This window comes from Tenrec ecaudatus, chromosome 12, assembly GCF_050624435.1.
Source record: "Tenrec ecaudatus isolate mTenEca1 chromosome 12, mTenEca1.hap1, whole genome shotgun sequence".
Lineage (NCBI taxonomy): Eukaryota > Metazoa > Chordata > Mammalia > Afrosoricida > Tenrecidae > Tenrec > Tenrec ecaudatus.
Window position 1 is genome coordinate 95,234,776 of NC_134541.1, and position 13,620 is coordinate 95,248,395.

Genomic DNA, 13,620 nt, shown 5'->3' on the forward strand with positions numbered 1-13,620 from the left:
TAGCTAAACCAAAGCATGTACACTGGCACAGATAAAAGCTCTCAACATACAGAATCCAGGACAGATAAACCCCTTAGGACCAATAATGAGAATAGTGATACCATGAGGGTACAGGGAAGGTGAGGTGAGAAGAGGGTGAAAGGGGGAACCCAGTGCAATGATCGACGTACAACAACCCCCCACTCCAGGGGGATGAATAACAGAAACGTGGTTGAAAGGGGACAGCATGGGAACCGATTACAAGGATCTACATGTGACCTCCTCCCTGGGTGACGGACAATAGAAAAGAGGGTGAAGGGAGACGCCGGACGGGGAAAGATATGACAAAATAATAATTTATAAATTATCAAGGGCTCATGAGGGGAGGGAGGGGAAAAAAGAGGACCTGATGCAAAGGGCTTAAGTGGAGAACAAATGCTTTGAAAATGATGAGAGCAAAGAACGTACAGATGTGCTTTATACAATTGATGTATGGATTGTGATAAGAGTTGTATGAGTCCCTAATAAAATGTTTAAAAAAAAGAAGAAAGAAAGAAAGGGGACAGCAGATGGTGCAAGATATGGAAATAATAATAATTTATAAATTATCAAGGGTTTACAAAGGTGGGAGGGCAAAGGAGGGAGGGGACAAAAGAGGAGCTGATACCAAGGGCTCAAGTAGAAAGAAAATGTTTTGGAAATGATGATGGTAATATATGTACAAATATGCTTGATATAATTGATGTATGGATTGTTATAAGATCTGTAAGAACCCCCAATAAAATGATTTAAAAAAAGAAAGAAAGCTGGTGGTTGGCCATTATACAAAGTCGGCAAAAAACAAACAAATCCACAAATGCACAAAGGATGTGAGCGTACCTTCAACACTAAGGTAGATACACCCCAGCACAAAATTGCACACTCACTTCCTGGATTGTCTTCTGGGCCAACACTAGACTTACCTTTCACAAACAAGAGGCCGAGACTCATTCATGACAGGACCCAGGGAAGAACATGGCTGACGAGGAGGGGGTGCAATGGGAACCGTAGAGTCCAGGGAGCCTGTCTTCGAATGCAGAGTGTCCGAGGCCAATGCTGCTCCGCCTGCGGGGCTATCCCCCTCTGTGGGGCAGGAGACAGCTCGGCTGTGGCTGCCCCCTAGTGGCAGCTCAGGGCCAACTGCTCCCTGCAGGGCCAACTCGCTAGAAGCAGCCAACTCCACTTCTAGGGTGGGAGATGCTGGAGGAGATAACCTGGGCTTGCGTTTGGTGGAAGCTCCAGAAAGCAGCTTCAACAACCCCTTTTTTTCTTTCTAGGAGAAGAAAAAAAAATTACTCACACACAGGCTTCAAAGTGATTGTGAAAAAACAGAATCCAAAGATAATGGAATTTTCTTGAAGGTCTTGAAAGACTTGAAGGTCTTTTCATGTACAAACACATACTTTGTTATATTAGTGTAAATATATGAGTTAGTTTATTGAGCCAACCTGGCCAATAAGCACATGTGGGGTTAACTGAAGGGCAGAGGGATAAATGGCTTGGTGAGACTCGCCTTTCTAGTTCTTGGGTCTCTTGGTTTGTGATGGTTGGACCAGGGTGCAGCTGCCTTAGCAGTTCCCTGTTTCAGCTGGCAAGGCTGACTTCCTGCAAGACATCCCCGCAAGGAGAAGTCACATGGACCTACCCTGATGCAGCCCTGAGTGCTGGAGCACCCACGTGGAGACCCCTGCCAGCGCTGAGATGTTTACATGCTGACTCAGCTTTCCTCCTGCAATCAGCATTGTTGTGTCTGTTTTGTGAGATGGAGGACTTTGTGGACTGGTTTTGGACATATGGGTTAATGTTGGACTTGCGGGCTTGGGCAGCACTGGGTTGGGATGTTTTGTTGATGCTCACTTAATCTTTATATAAAACTCTCTCTTATACACGAGTTGCTGTGAATTTGTTCCTCTAAAGTACCCATACTAACATAATATACATGAGGAAAGATACCATGGAGAGAGAATAGAATTTTTCTTTGAACTTCTTGAAACCCCTCTGCATATGTATTAGTTTGAGATGGACATTACTGCCACTGTTACAATCTATAAAATCCTACTATTTCTATTTTTAATGGATTTTTAAAAGTAATTTCTCCCAATCTTTGGCTGTTGATATCTAGCCACTAATATTTGTGAGTGTTAATTGGAGCTCTTGCGTCTCTCTCCTCTCTATTGTGGCCACATGTTTTTATTTGTTTAGGACACTCCATTGTTCATTACCATCTTCTGCTGACGTAGAATTTCAAACCCCAAACTGAACTCACTGTCACTGAGTCAATATTGGCTCATTGTGATCCCATAAAGCGTTTCCGAGGCTGAACTTTATAAATAGACCTCATCTTCCTCCAGAGGAGTAGTGGGTGGACTAGAACTGCCAACCTCATGGTTGGCACACCACAGTGCCACCAGGGTTCCTTGAGGTAGGGTAAAACATTTTAAAAAGAAAAAAAAATTTAAACATCAAACTCATTAATTCACTAATTCACATGTTGCGTGATTTAAAAAAGGGTAGACATTTTATGGTAAAAGAAAATTTCAAAGATTTTATTTTCTGAAATAATTTTCTTCTATCCTATGTCTAGGATTGTAATTGCTGACTGTGGAATTAACCCTAACCCTAACAGTGCTTTCCTCTCGAACCAGAGACTTGAGTCTTATCATGTACAGCAGGGGTGCCCTGGATCAGCTTTAACAACGAAAGAACTTCTCACGTTATCATCTTGATTTAAGACTTAACGAGCCAATAATAACAGCGGTCAAACCATTTCTATAGTTTAAGGACATCCCTGATTAGAAAGCTAAAACCACCCCCACAAAACTTTAAGGAAAATGTTGGTATGTCCACAAACATGTTTTGTGTCCTTTTCTTCTGCAAACAAATGTTAAGAGCTGAGTGTTCACTGAAATTTCCCCATTCTCTCAAATCTTTGTCTTTTTTGACTCATTCCCTCTTTGTCTCCATATCACAACCATATCCAAAGCTCTCCTTCATTCCCAAACCCTAAGCTTTAGGGGTTTTCTCTCTGATGACCAGACATAGGCAACAATCATAAATTTAAACTAGATCATAAATTTAAACTATATCATGAAGTCCTTTGAATGAAAGCATTGGTAGAAGATAAAAGCACTTCAATGAAAAAGAATTCTTTACAAAACTCTATTAGCAAAACAAAACAAAATAAACCAAACTCTATGGGAAAATAGGAATCACTAAGGCCAATTAACAAGGAAATTAAAAATGTGAAAAGTTCACAAGGAGGTAAAACATGGGAATTTTGAGGTGGGGAGAATATGGGTTACTGTTTATATTTGTGTATAAGCTGAGTTTTTCAGCACATTTTTAAATGCAGTTTTTGTGGCAAAATTAGGTGCATCGGCTGATATTTGGACCAGCTTATACTCAAGTATATATGGTAGTTTAGATTCAGTAAATATCCTTTGAACCTATGAACTCAGTCTCTATAAAGGCAGAATGGCTGTTCTGACTCGTAGTTGTCCTACGTACGACAGAATGAAACACGGCTCAGTCTTGCATCATCCTCGCACTTGATGCTATGTGTGCGCGCACGTTGAAGCACTGTGTCAATCCACCTCACTGATGGTCTTCCTCTGTGTCACTGACTCTTCATCTCAACAAGTCTGTCTTCTGTCCTTCTCCAGGGACTGCCCTCCTGATTACGTGTGCAAAGTAAGTGAGATAAGTCTTGCCAAGTTCACTTCCATTTTGGCTGTAATTCTTTTATGACGAGAGCCGTTCGTTCTTCTAGTAGCCAATGTTATACTCAATATTCTGCACGAACATCCTAATTCGAAGGCATCAAATCTTCTTTGATCTTCTTTACTCACACTTCGGCTCTTAGGGAACTGCCTCAATTCATGCATGTGATGCAGTGAAAATACCATGCCTTGCATCAGGTATACCTTAGTCGTCAAAGTCACACTTCGGCTATTTAGAACCTTAAAAAGATCGTTAGAAGCAGATTTACCAATGCAATACTTCGTTTGATTTCTTGGCAGCAGCTTCCTTGGGAACTGACTGTGGAACCACATAAAATGAAATCTTTGGTAACTCCAATCTCCATTCCACGTATCAACATGTAATCTATTCGTCCAGCTGTGAAGACTGTTCCCGTTGTATTGAGCTGTAGTCCACATTGAAGGCTGGTCTTTGATTTTTATCAGTAAGCGCTTCAAAAAGCTCTCTTTGGGCTCCAGCAAGCAAAGTTGTGCCAACTGCACGTCACAGGTCGTTAAAGAGTTCGTCTCATCCCAATGCCCAAGTTCTGCATACAATCCAGATTCTCTGCATACTTGCTCAACATACAGACAGTGTGAAGTATGGTGAAGGCTACAACTCTGACACACACATTTCCTGATTTAAATCACAGTACCCCTCCCTGGCTCTGTCTGAACAACTACTTCATGAACTCCATTTACCTAATGCTGAACACATACATGTTAACCCAGAAACAAGGAGGGTGGGTGATTAGAATCAGACTGTTAGCAGGTCTTTTTTTCCTGAATCAGCTCTAGGTGGCCTCAATACACCAATCTTTTAGTTAGTGCTCAAGCACTTAGCTGCTGGCTCTACCTAGGGATTCCTAGGTACATGCTGGCGGTGTTAGTCATCTCTGTGCCGTATCAGGCTGCAGATGAGCAGAGCGAACGAGACACACACACACACACACACACACACACACACACACACACACACACACACACAGTCCTGCTACATTTCTCTTTCAGGCTCAGACTCAACTTTGACCCTCTCATTCAACTTTGTATTTCCCAAGAAGAAATGACCCTAAACATTGAACTGCCCGATTGGTGCAGTGACTATACCTTACACACCCCGATGAATATATCCATTAACTAGACTGAATGTCTTAAGTACACCAAAGCTAAAAGGCCTAGGAGAGATGGAAAGAGCAGATCAGTAGAAGGAAAGGAAATTGTTTAGATACTTACAGGGTTAAGAAAATAGGGAGAGGCTACTTTGAGTTTCCCAAACCAGAGGGGGAAAGCCTTCCTTCTACAAAATGGCCAGTGAGGTGACCCAGCAAAACACCTGCCACAGGAAAAACACTGAGAGGCTTGCAGGAGTTAAAGGCAACAGAGATAAGCACTGCTATGCACAAAATCCTGCAGCAGTTGGGATCCGTAAGTAGATGGCTGAATGGACATGCAGCTGGACACGTAGGAGAGGGACAGTGGGAGTGCACCCACAGATATGTATAGGCTTTTATAAGTATCTTTTTGCTGCAAATATGTCCATGAATGTGGTCAAAAACACTGAGAGCAAAGTTATGAAAACTTTTTAGACATAATCAAACAACATTTTTTAACCGGTCACAGGGCCTGAAGGATCAAGACTATACTCTTAGGTTACACGAAAGCCAACTGGGGCAACATAGTTCCCCCAAATCATGTTCTTTATCAACACCAACCTATGCGGACTACCCATAAAGCATAGGGCAGAGGAACAGGGAGCAGAGCAGGGGGCAGGCGTGGAGAGAGGAGGGGTGGGCGTGCAGTGAGAGAGTACACAGAGAAGAAGTGCTGTCCTTTTCCCCAGGAGCTGGACTCTTCACATCATACTCTGACGTGTTCTGTGTTATCAGGACAACGTGCCACTTGAGAGAGACCATATTGCAAGCTCAGACACTCATCATCTAAGGGCACCTTCATGTTTTCTAAATCCAACAGCAGAAATGAAAACTACAGATGAATTAACAGAGATGAGTCTGCAGCAAAGCAATTTGTCAAATGCAATGCTAGCAAGCATGACAAAGGGGCACATCTTTCAACATAAACCTTGATAATTCTTCTTCAATGGGTTTTCAAAGAAATTATTCCTAGATGAAATAATGTTTTCACAGTCATAATTTTCTCCTTCATGACTTCAGGCACCGTCTCAAATAAAACAAGAGCAATTTGAGTCAGAAAATGGAAACCAGAAGAGTTATAAAAATAATTTCTAATGTCAGGTAAAATAAAAACGAATGTGTCAGGGGAAAAAAACAAACCGCAAACCCAGAGCATCAACCCGAATAACTCTCTCCTTGTCACATAACAGGCCAGATACAAAATGGAAAACATGAACTGGAAGTAAAAACGAATTCTACTTGAGCAATTAACAACATTGTGTGCACTGAGTCTTTCTCTTTATTTCTTCCTATCTTTGGCCTCAGATGAATGGAGAAATTAGAAAATGATAGCCTTCTAAATCAATTATCTACCCAACAACCAGTTGTACTCAAGACAAGATATCTCAAAAATGTCATTCATAAGATTGTCTACTAATTATTCACTCACTCAACAAATAAACACTCATTGTCCAACAAAAACCAGATGGTGCAGGGCTATCAGAAAAAATAGCATCTGGGGTCTTGAAGGCTTATCTCCAAAGAAACAGTCATCTCAGACTCCACGTCAAATAATTCCACATGGAGGAAGCACATTAGACTATGTGATCCAAGGATTGTAAATAATAAAATCCAAACTCAAGAAGGGAGTGCTATCAGGGCTTAACTTGTGAGCACCAAGTTTGCAGAGGGCTATGAGGATAATGGAAGGCCAGATCTATCTGCAGGATCCCCACAAGGGTGACACTTTCAATGGATGCCCTCTGACCACAGTCCAGGAGTATGAGGAGCCATGCTGCTATAAAGTTCTGGAAAGGAAATCAGAAATATCGAGCATTTGGGAGAAAGCAACTAAAAGAGAAGTTGACTATAGTTTTATAAACTTGATTGCTTAAAAGGACCAATTTTAAAAGTTCAAAGAAAACTTATGCATGACCTCAAAAGCACACACTTCAACAGGAGTGAAATTATAACCATACAATTGCAAATTATTCTAGGAGGTGAACCCGTAGAAGCATCTAAAGGGCTCAAATTTTTAAAGGACATGCACAGAAAGATCATGAGAAGGCCAATAACAAAGACCACAGCACAGCCTGCTACAGTTCACGAAGGCTAAACATGAGAATGATCTTCAACTCGTAAAAAATGCTGAGGACAACAACGCATTGCTTTAATGTTATGTTTGAAACCAGATGAACAACAAAGACATAAGCCTGCTGTTTGGGGAAGCTGGTGGTTCACAGCGGGTAAGAAGAAAGGGAGGTATCATCTTCACACTAGAATGGAAGAACCAACCTTGAAAAGTAAAATAGATCAAAGAGATAGAAATTTAGGGATCAAATGACTACTCTTGACAGGTTTACTTCACCCCAAGTTATAGTCAAAGAGTAGATGGCAATGGTTTGGAATTAGATGGAAGTGGTAGATGCACAACACTGTGTTACAGGAGTTTCACCTCAATAAGTTAATTAAAAACATTCAACCAACAATCTTGGAGAGATCCTGATAAATGTGGGATCACGGTCCATTCCAGGCCAAAGATGGGCACATGTGTCTCAGATTAAAAAAAAAAAAAAAGGTATTTTCATATAAACTCTGCAGACTGGAAAGTTCTAAAACAGAGGTTTTAGGGAGAATATTAAATGAAAGTTTTATGAGCACTCAGGAAAGAAAATAAGAGTCTGAGTGAGAGCTGCTTCAGCAGAAGCCTGCGAAGACGAAGTAACTGTGGAAATAATGGTGTGACTGAGGGACCTATTTGGAGGGAAGGGTGTTGAAGATATTTCACCATGGCATCTGACAAGTCCTCTTCTTGTACCTTGTGTATAGGAGCGAGAACTGTGGGTCAATGCCATGCGAATCATGAGGATTCATGATTTTGCCTAAGCAAAACCAAACATGGAACCTGTGCATGTATATCAACCAGGAAAAGTCTCATTAGTGAACTATGAAAATTAAATTTGGTAGTAGATTTGGGCAAGGAATATTTATAATCTGTGACAATAGGTGTGAGTTTAAAAAAACAAAAAAAAAACACCTTAAAAATAAAAGATGCAAGGAAAACTCCACAAATACTTGCATGTATCCAAGAAGACCTCATTGGCAATTTTCCATATGTGTTATCATGGTCCCCACGCTGCCACCCCCAATAAAGAACAAGGGTTGGAGAACACGCTTTACATTCAGAGTTAGAGCTGTCTGGAGATGGCACAGATGATCTGGAGCTTGGACTCCCTGGGGTGACCAATCAGAGGCCTATGGTCACTTGTCAGGGATGAGTACCCAACTGTGTGATGGTTCAGGTTGTGTTTGTCAACTTAACTGAGCCATGATTCTCAGTTATTTGGCATGTATAACAGAGTCTTTGCTCAGGATGAAATGTGCTATGAGCAGCCAATCAATTTCAAGGACGTTTTCTTGGGGGGCAGGGCGAAGCATGGGTTTTTCCTTGTCTTTTCCAGTGTCTGGAGGCTACTGGCATTCCTTGACTTTTATGTCCTAACTTGCATCGCGCCAACTTCTGCTTCCAACATCACATCTATATTCCCTTACTCATGGCCTCTTGTTTATGAGTACCCAATGATGACATTGGGCCAATCCAGCTAATCCAAGATGATCTTCCCATCTCAAGAGCCTTAATTTGATCACTTCTGCAGAGTCGCTTTTACTATAGATTCATTGCCAGTAAGTTGATCCCAACAAAGTCGAACTGTCCCATAGGACTTCCAAGGCACTGAATCCTTACAGACGTGTGCTGCCTTCTCTTGCTCCCCTGCAGGGACTACCGGATCTGAGCCACTGAATCTTTGGTCAAAAGCTGAGTGCTGCCATCACTACGCCGCTGGGTTCTTCTTTTGCTATGGAAGGGAACCTATTCACCAGTTCCAGGGATCAGTGCATGGCTCTCTTTGGCATGGGGCATTATTTTGTCTCAGAGACTGAACAGATTCTACACTGTGAGGAAGAAATCAGAAACGGAGGCCCTGAGATACACCAACCCCAAACTTTAAGATCTAAACTCTAAACATCACTCTTTTAAAGCTGTTTATCAAGTTGAAAATGTCGACTTGGGTACAAGCTTAATATAGTTAATTATAAACACTAAACAGATACCTTTTTTTCTTTCAAAAAACTCTCATGTTACCTCAGCAATTACATATTAACTTTTTAGGAGGCTCTACAATTTCCTATAAACTCCTATTTACAGGCTTACTTAACTATTTAAATAGAGTCACACATCTTGCCACTCAGCCAGGTGGTTAAGAGTTTATGATTATCTAGAGCTTCTCACAACTGGGCTATAGACTTATGGGAACTGAATGATGAAAAAAAAAAGGCTGGATCATATTACAAGTAGCCAGACTTGTTATCACCGTTTCCATTTCTACTTATATCTAATCACTGTTCTACCACTTTTCTTTACCTCTTACTAGGTGGCTGCAAACCAAACCATAATTTAATTTTTCTCTTTAGATTTTCTTTGACATTTATTTCTTTTCTTTTTTTGTCATTTATTTCTAAAAAGAATTTTAAAAAACCCTCTGGGCTTACAAAATAATTTCCCCCTATATTTCAAATCATGAGAATAATGTTCTCTCAAGAATCCAAACTATGGTCATATATACTGTAGATAAAACACATCCATAAATAATACTACTTTGCTCAACAGTTTCAACCCCCTCACAGATATTTTTTTTAAACTGCTTGTAAGAATGAAAACTGAGTGAACAGGAAGAATTAGGGCAGCAAAATGATGAAGAGAGAAAAATGTCCTCCTTTAGATCCGAGTCGAACAAAAGGAAAGTGATATTTCTCATTCACTGTGGTTTTCCTGGCATCCAACTCAGGACCTGGTGTGTTTCAACTAAGCTGTGTACGAGGTCAAGGGTGGTGCCTGAGGCGATTCCCCAGACACGAGGGGGTACCCTCCTGCCCCAAACGGAACTGCACTGGGTGGAGCAGAGCTTTTGTAGTAGGCTAGGAGCGCATCAAACAGCTCGCTCTGGATTACTGCACCCAGTGGCATCGCCTGGGAAGGTTCTCTCTGGTTATGGTGAATTTTTTCATAAAAGCAGTTTCACTCAAACCTCATTTGTGATGGCTGATGTAAGAGAATAGCATGCGACTGTGAACTTCTGTTCCTGCTTGGGAAAATGCTGCAGAAACTGTTTTGATGTTGAATTTATAAGGACAGCACTATGGGAACCACTCAAGTGTACAAATGGTTTTCTCATTTCCAAAAAGATGAAATGTTGATTGATGACAAGCCTCATTCTGGATGTTCATCAAACTTCCCAAACGGACAAAATTGTTGACCTGTAGTGCATTCGAAATTCATTCCACCACTGTTAATCGAGCTTTCTATTTAGAGGTTCTGCAAAGATTGTGTAACAGTGTATAACAAAAAAGGCCTGATTTCTGGCAGCTGCGGGACTGGTTTTGCCACCAGGTCAATGCACCTGCTCACACAGCCATCTCAGAGTGCCAGTTTTTTGCAAAAAACAGCATGCCTCTCTTGCCCACACACCTGATCTTGCTCCGCCCTAATTCTTTTTGTTTCGTCAAATGAAGAGGGACATGAAAAGACAGCAATCTGACGATGTAGAAGTGGTGAAGGAAAAAACAAGGGAGGTGCTATCAGCCATCCAAACTGGTAAGTTTGAAAAATTTTTCCAAGAATGGAATAGCAGATTTGACAAATGTATTAAGTGTAATGGAAAGTACTTTTAAGGTGTTAAGGTTGTTTTATAAAAAAAATTTAAATACATAGCTTTGAAAAGGGTGGGTGAGTTCCGGTTTTTTGGTGGGTCCCCCCACTTCATTTTCCTAAAACCTGACACAGTGACTTGCCTGGAAGGCATGCACAGGGTTGCTGAACAATGGATCTTCTTTATTAGAAAAACTGAGATGCAGGTTGAGCTATGAGCTAGTCTCTAGGGTTCAGTGGTAAAGTGCTCAACATGGGAGACCAGGGCTCAGTTCCCAGCCAAAGCACTTCATGCACAGACACAACGAGGAAGCTGTGTGCATGCTGCTGGGATGCTGAACAGGTTTCAGGGGAGCTTCCAGGCTAAAACAGACTAGGAAGGAAGACCTACTAATCTGCTTTTGAAAATCTGCCAATGAAGACCACAGATCAAACCTGCAAGTGATCCGGAGGATGGTGCAGTGTTTCATCCTCTGATGCGTGAGATAGAGGTAACCCATGGAAGACAGCAACAACCCAAGATATATGGTAAAGAAACAGGAAGCTAGTCTTACCTTACTGTCTGGTTTGGTGGTTGAACTGTTTCCACAAGCTGATGAAGCATTGTCAGGGGATGTGGGAAGTCCGGAGATGATGGTCACAGTCCTGGCACTGGGCTCACTCTCCAAAGAGGCAGTGGTGATGCCCGGGGGGGTCAGGGAGGCAGCTGCTGCACAGGTCAGAGGCGCGTTGGCTCGACTGATACTGATGGCAGCTACATGCATGGCAGGGCCTGCCACCGGAGTCTGAGGTTGTTGAGAGGCCAAGGGATGGTGGTGTGGACCCACAGGTGTGGGGCCCAGGCAGGCGGCATTCTGCACCTGGATGGGCATCACAGCTGCCGTAGGGCGTTCTTGGTTGTGGGCAGCAACTAGAAGGTGACAGGAAGAATCAGAGAGCACAATTTAAATTTCTTATAAATGCTACTCATCAAAACACGAGTCACTGCACATCGGATCACAATGAAAGGTTGCCATTACATGTATTACAATGCACAGTGGTTTAAAGGCACTTTATATCACACAGGACCCTAGATGCTCTTCGCCTTCCAGATCAGACCTTGAACTGCTGGCTGTCTAGAAGCTCAACTAGGAGCCTGAGCGAGAGGCTCCTTGGAGAGGTAGGAAGTCTTTCTGTGCTGCTGGAGAAGCAGCACCTAGGTCTCTGAAAACACCCCACAGTCCAACCACGCCAGCCTCCAGTCCCTCCTATACTATTCTCCCTTTTCTTATTAGACATTTTCCTTTCTTTTTTCCCTCATAGAATTCATAAACTTTGATTTACCTCATAGCTGTTACTTATGAGACGGCTAGGTTTTTAATAATACAGCAAAAGAAAGCTCTCTAGGCTCTCCCTGGGTTGAAAACCCCCTGGAACTAAGCTCATCAATAACAGCTAGCACCCTGGTTAGCACAGCGGTCATGAAGCTAGGGGTAGCGAGATTTGAAAACCTAGGATTTCCGTACCAGAGGTCATGACCTCAAGTAATATTGACATTCTTAGTGTCAGTCTAATTTCTTTCAGGCTTCTAATCTGTAGATCAGGTTTGAATTAATGAATAGCCCAGATAAACTGTATAACGTGCTGTGGACCAGACTGTGTCTGCTCCTATTTCCTAATGCTATTCATCATTTTAATGTCACGTCTGCTTTTCTAAACATCTGTCAGGAAGATCTAATCATTGGCAGGCAAACCCTTCCACTGTCACGTTCCAGCCTGATTTTGTCCTCACCTGTCCTTACAGCATTGCGGGCCTGGTTGACAGTCATCTGTCCAGTCATTTGCAATAAGACCTTGGCCTGAGGACTCGTCTGGATGTGAGCTGCTGACACCACAGCCGTGGGGACCATGCTGGGATTCCCAGTCACACTGTTTCCCTGGAGCTTCTGAGCAGGCGCTCCTGTGGTGGAGGAACTGACCATGGTCACCCCCCTGCTTGTCTGGCCAGCAGTAGACATGGGGACTTTAGCTTGGGAGGCACTCGTCACTGCCCTGTCAAGACAGAGACACAGACAGAAGACCCAAATGCATTAGCAATATAGGAGGCAGAACAATCAGACACAACACAAATAAGGTCTCAGAGTCACAGGGAAAAGAATGAGTGGAACGGAATTGTTTCCCCAAAGTTCGAGAAGAGCAGATTCAAAGGTCAACATGGTTTTGAGTCACCCAGATCACGTTATGCTCTGCAAGAACACAGTTACTGAGTTTAGCTGTTCACACCCCTGACTTGCAACACCCTGAATTCTCTTGCTAGGTTTGTTACAGCACACAATATATATATATTTTGTAGCTTTCCTGGTGTTTCTGCCTGTTCCCCTTGCTTGCCCTATGCACACACTCTTAAAATGTCTTTTTGGCTTTTCTTGCCATACATTAATCTCACTTGTTTCCAAATGCGGCACAATTCTCATCATTTCAAGACAGTTGTGCATAGGCTTCCTTAGGTGACACAAATGGTTTGCACTCAATTAACACCACAAAGGTTGGTAGTTCACACCCACCCAGTGGTGTGATGGAAGAAAGGTCTGGTAATATGCCTCCATAAAGATTGCAGCCAAGAAAAAAACCCCTACTGAACTCAGTCTACTCTCTATAACACCTGAGGTCACCATCGGTTGGAATAAATGGAATTTGAATTTGGAGGGTTTACCTACAGCTAAGGTTGAAGAAGGGAGCCCTTGTGGTGCTGTGGGTTAGGTATAGGTTTAAGGTAAGCTGTTCAAACCCACCAGTAACTCTGCAGGAGAAAAATGAGGCTATGTGCTCCCATCAAGATTGAAACCCTTAAGGAGCAGTTCTACTCTGTCCTGTAGAGTTGCTATGATTTAAAATAGATTTGATGGCAGTGGTGTCGCTGGGAAGGCTGAAGATCTTATGATTCTACTGTTTCATTATATTTACCTCTTCTGTTTTCTGTAATCCATACATTGTTTATACCTTGGCCCTTGACTACAAAATGTGCTACATGATTTTTAATAAATTATTT

At 42.3% G+C, this 13,620-nt stretch overlaps 1 protein-coding gene across 1 annotated transcript in view; it reads right to left on the reverse strand.

The window, feature by feature from the left end:
• Positions 1-13,620, reverse strand: part of SH3RF1 (SH3 domain containing ring finger 1) — a 219,333-nt gene that overhangs the window by 12,663 nt on the left and 193,050 nt on the right. Inside the window, exons 9-11 of the mRNA XM_075564245.1 lie at positions 12,364-12,623; positions 11,147-11,502; positions 942-1,291 (exon numbers count right to left, since the gene is read on the reverse strand). Coding sequence (XP_075420360.1) covers positions 942-1,291; positions 11,147-11,502; positions 12,364-12,623 — 966 coding nt within the window. The remainder of the gene's footprint in view (positions 1-941; positions 1,292-11,146; positions 11,503-12,363; positions 12,624-13,620) is intronic.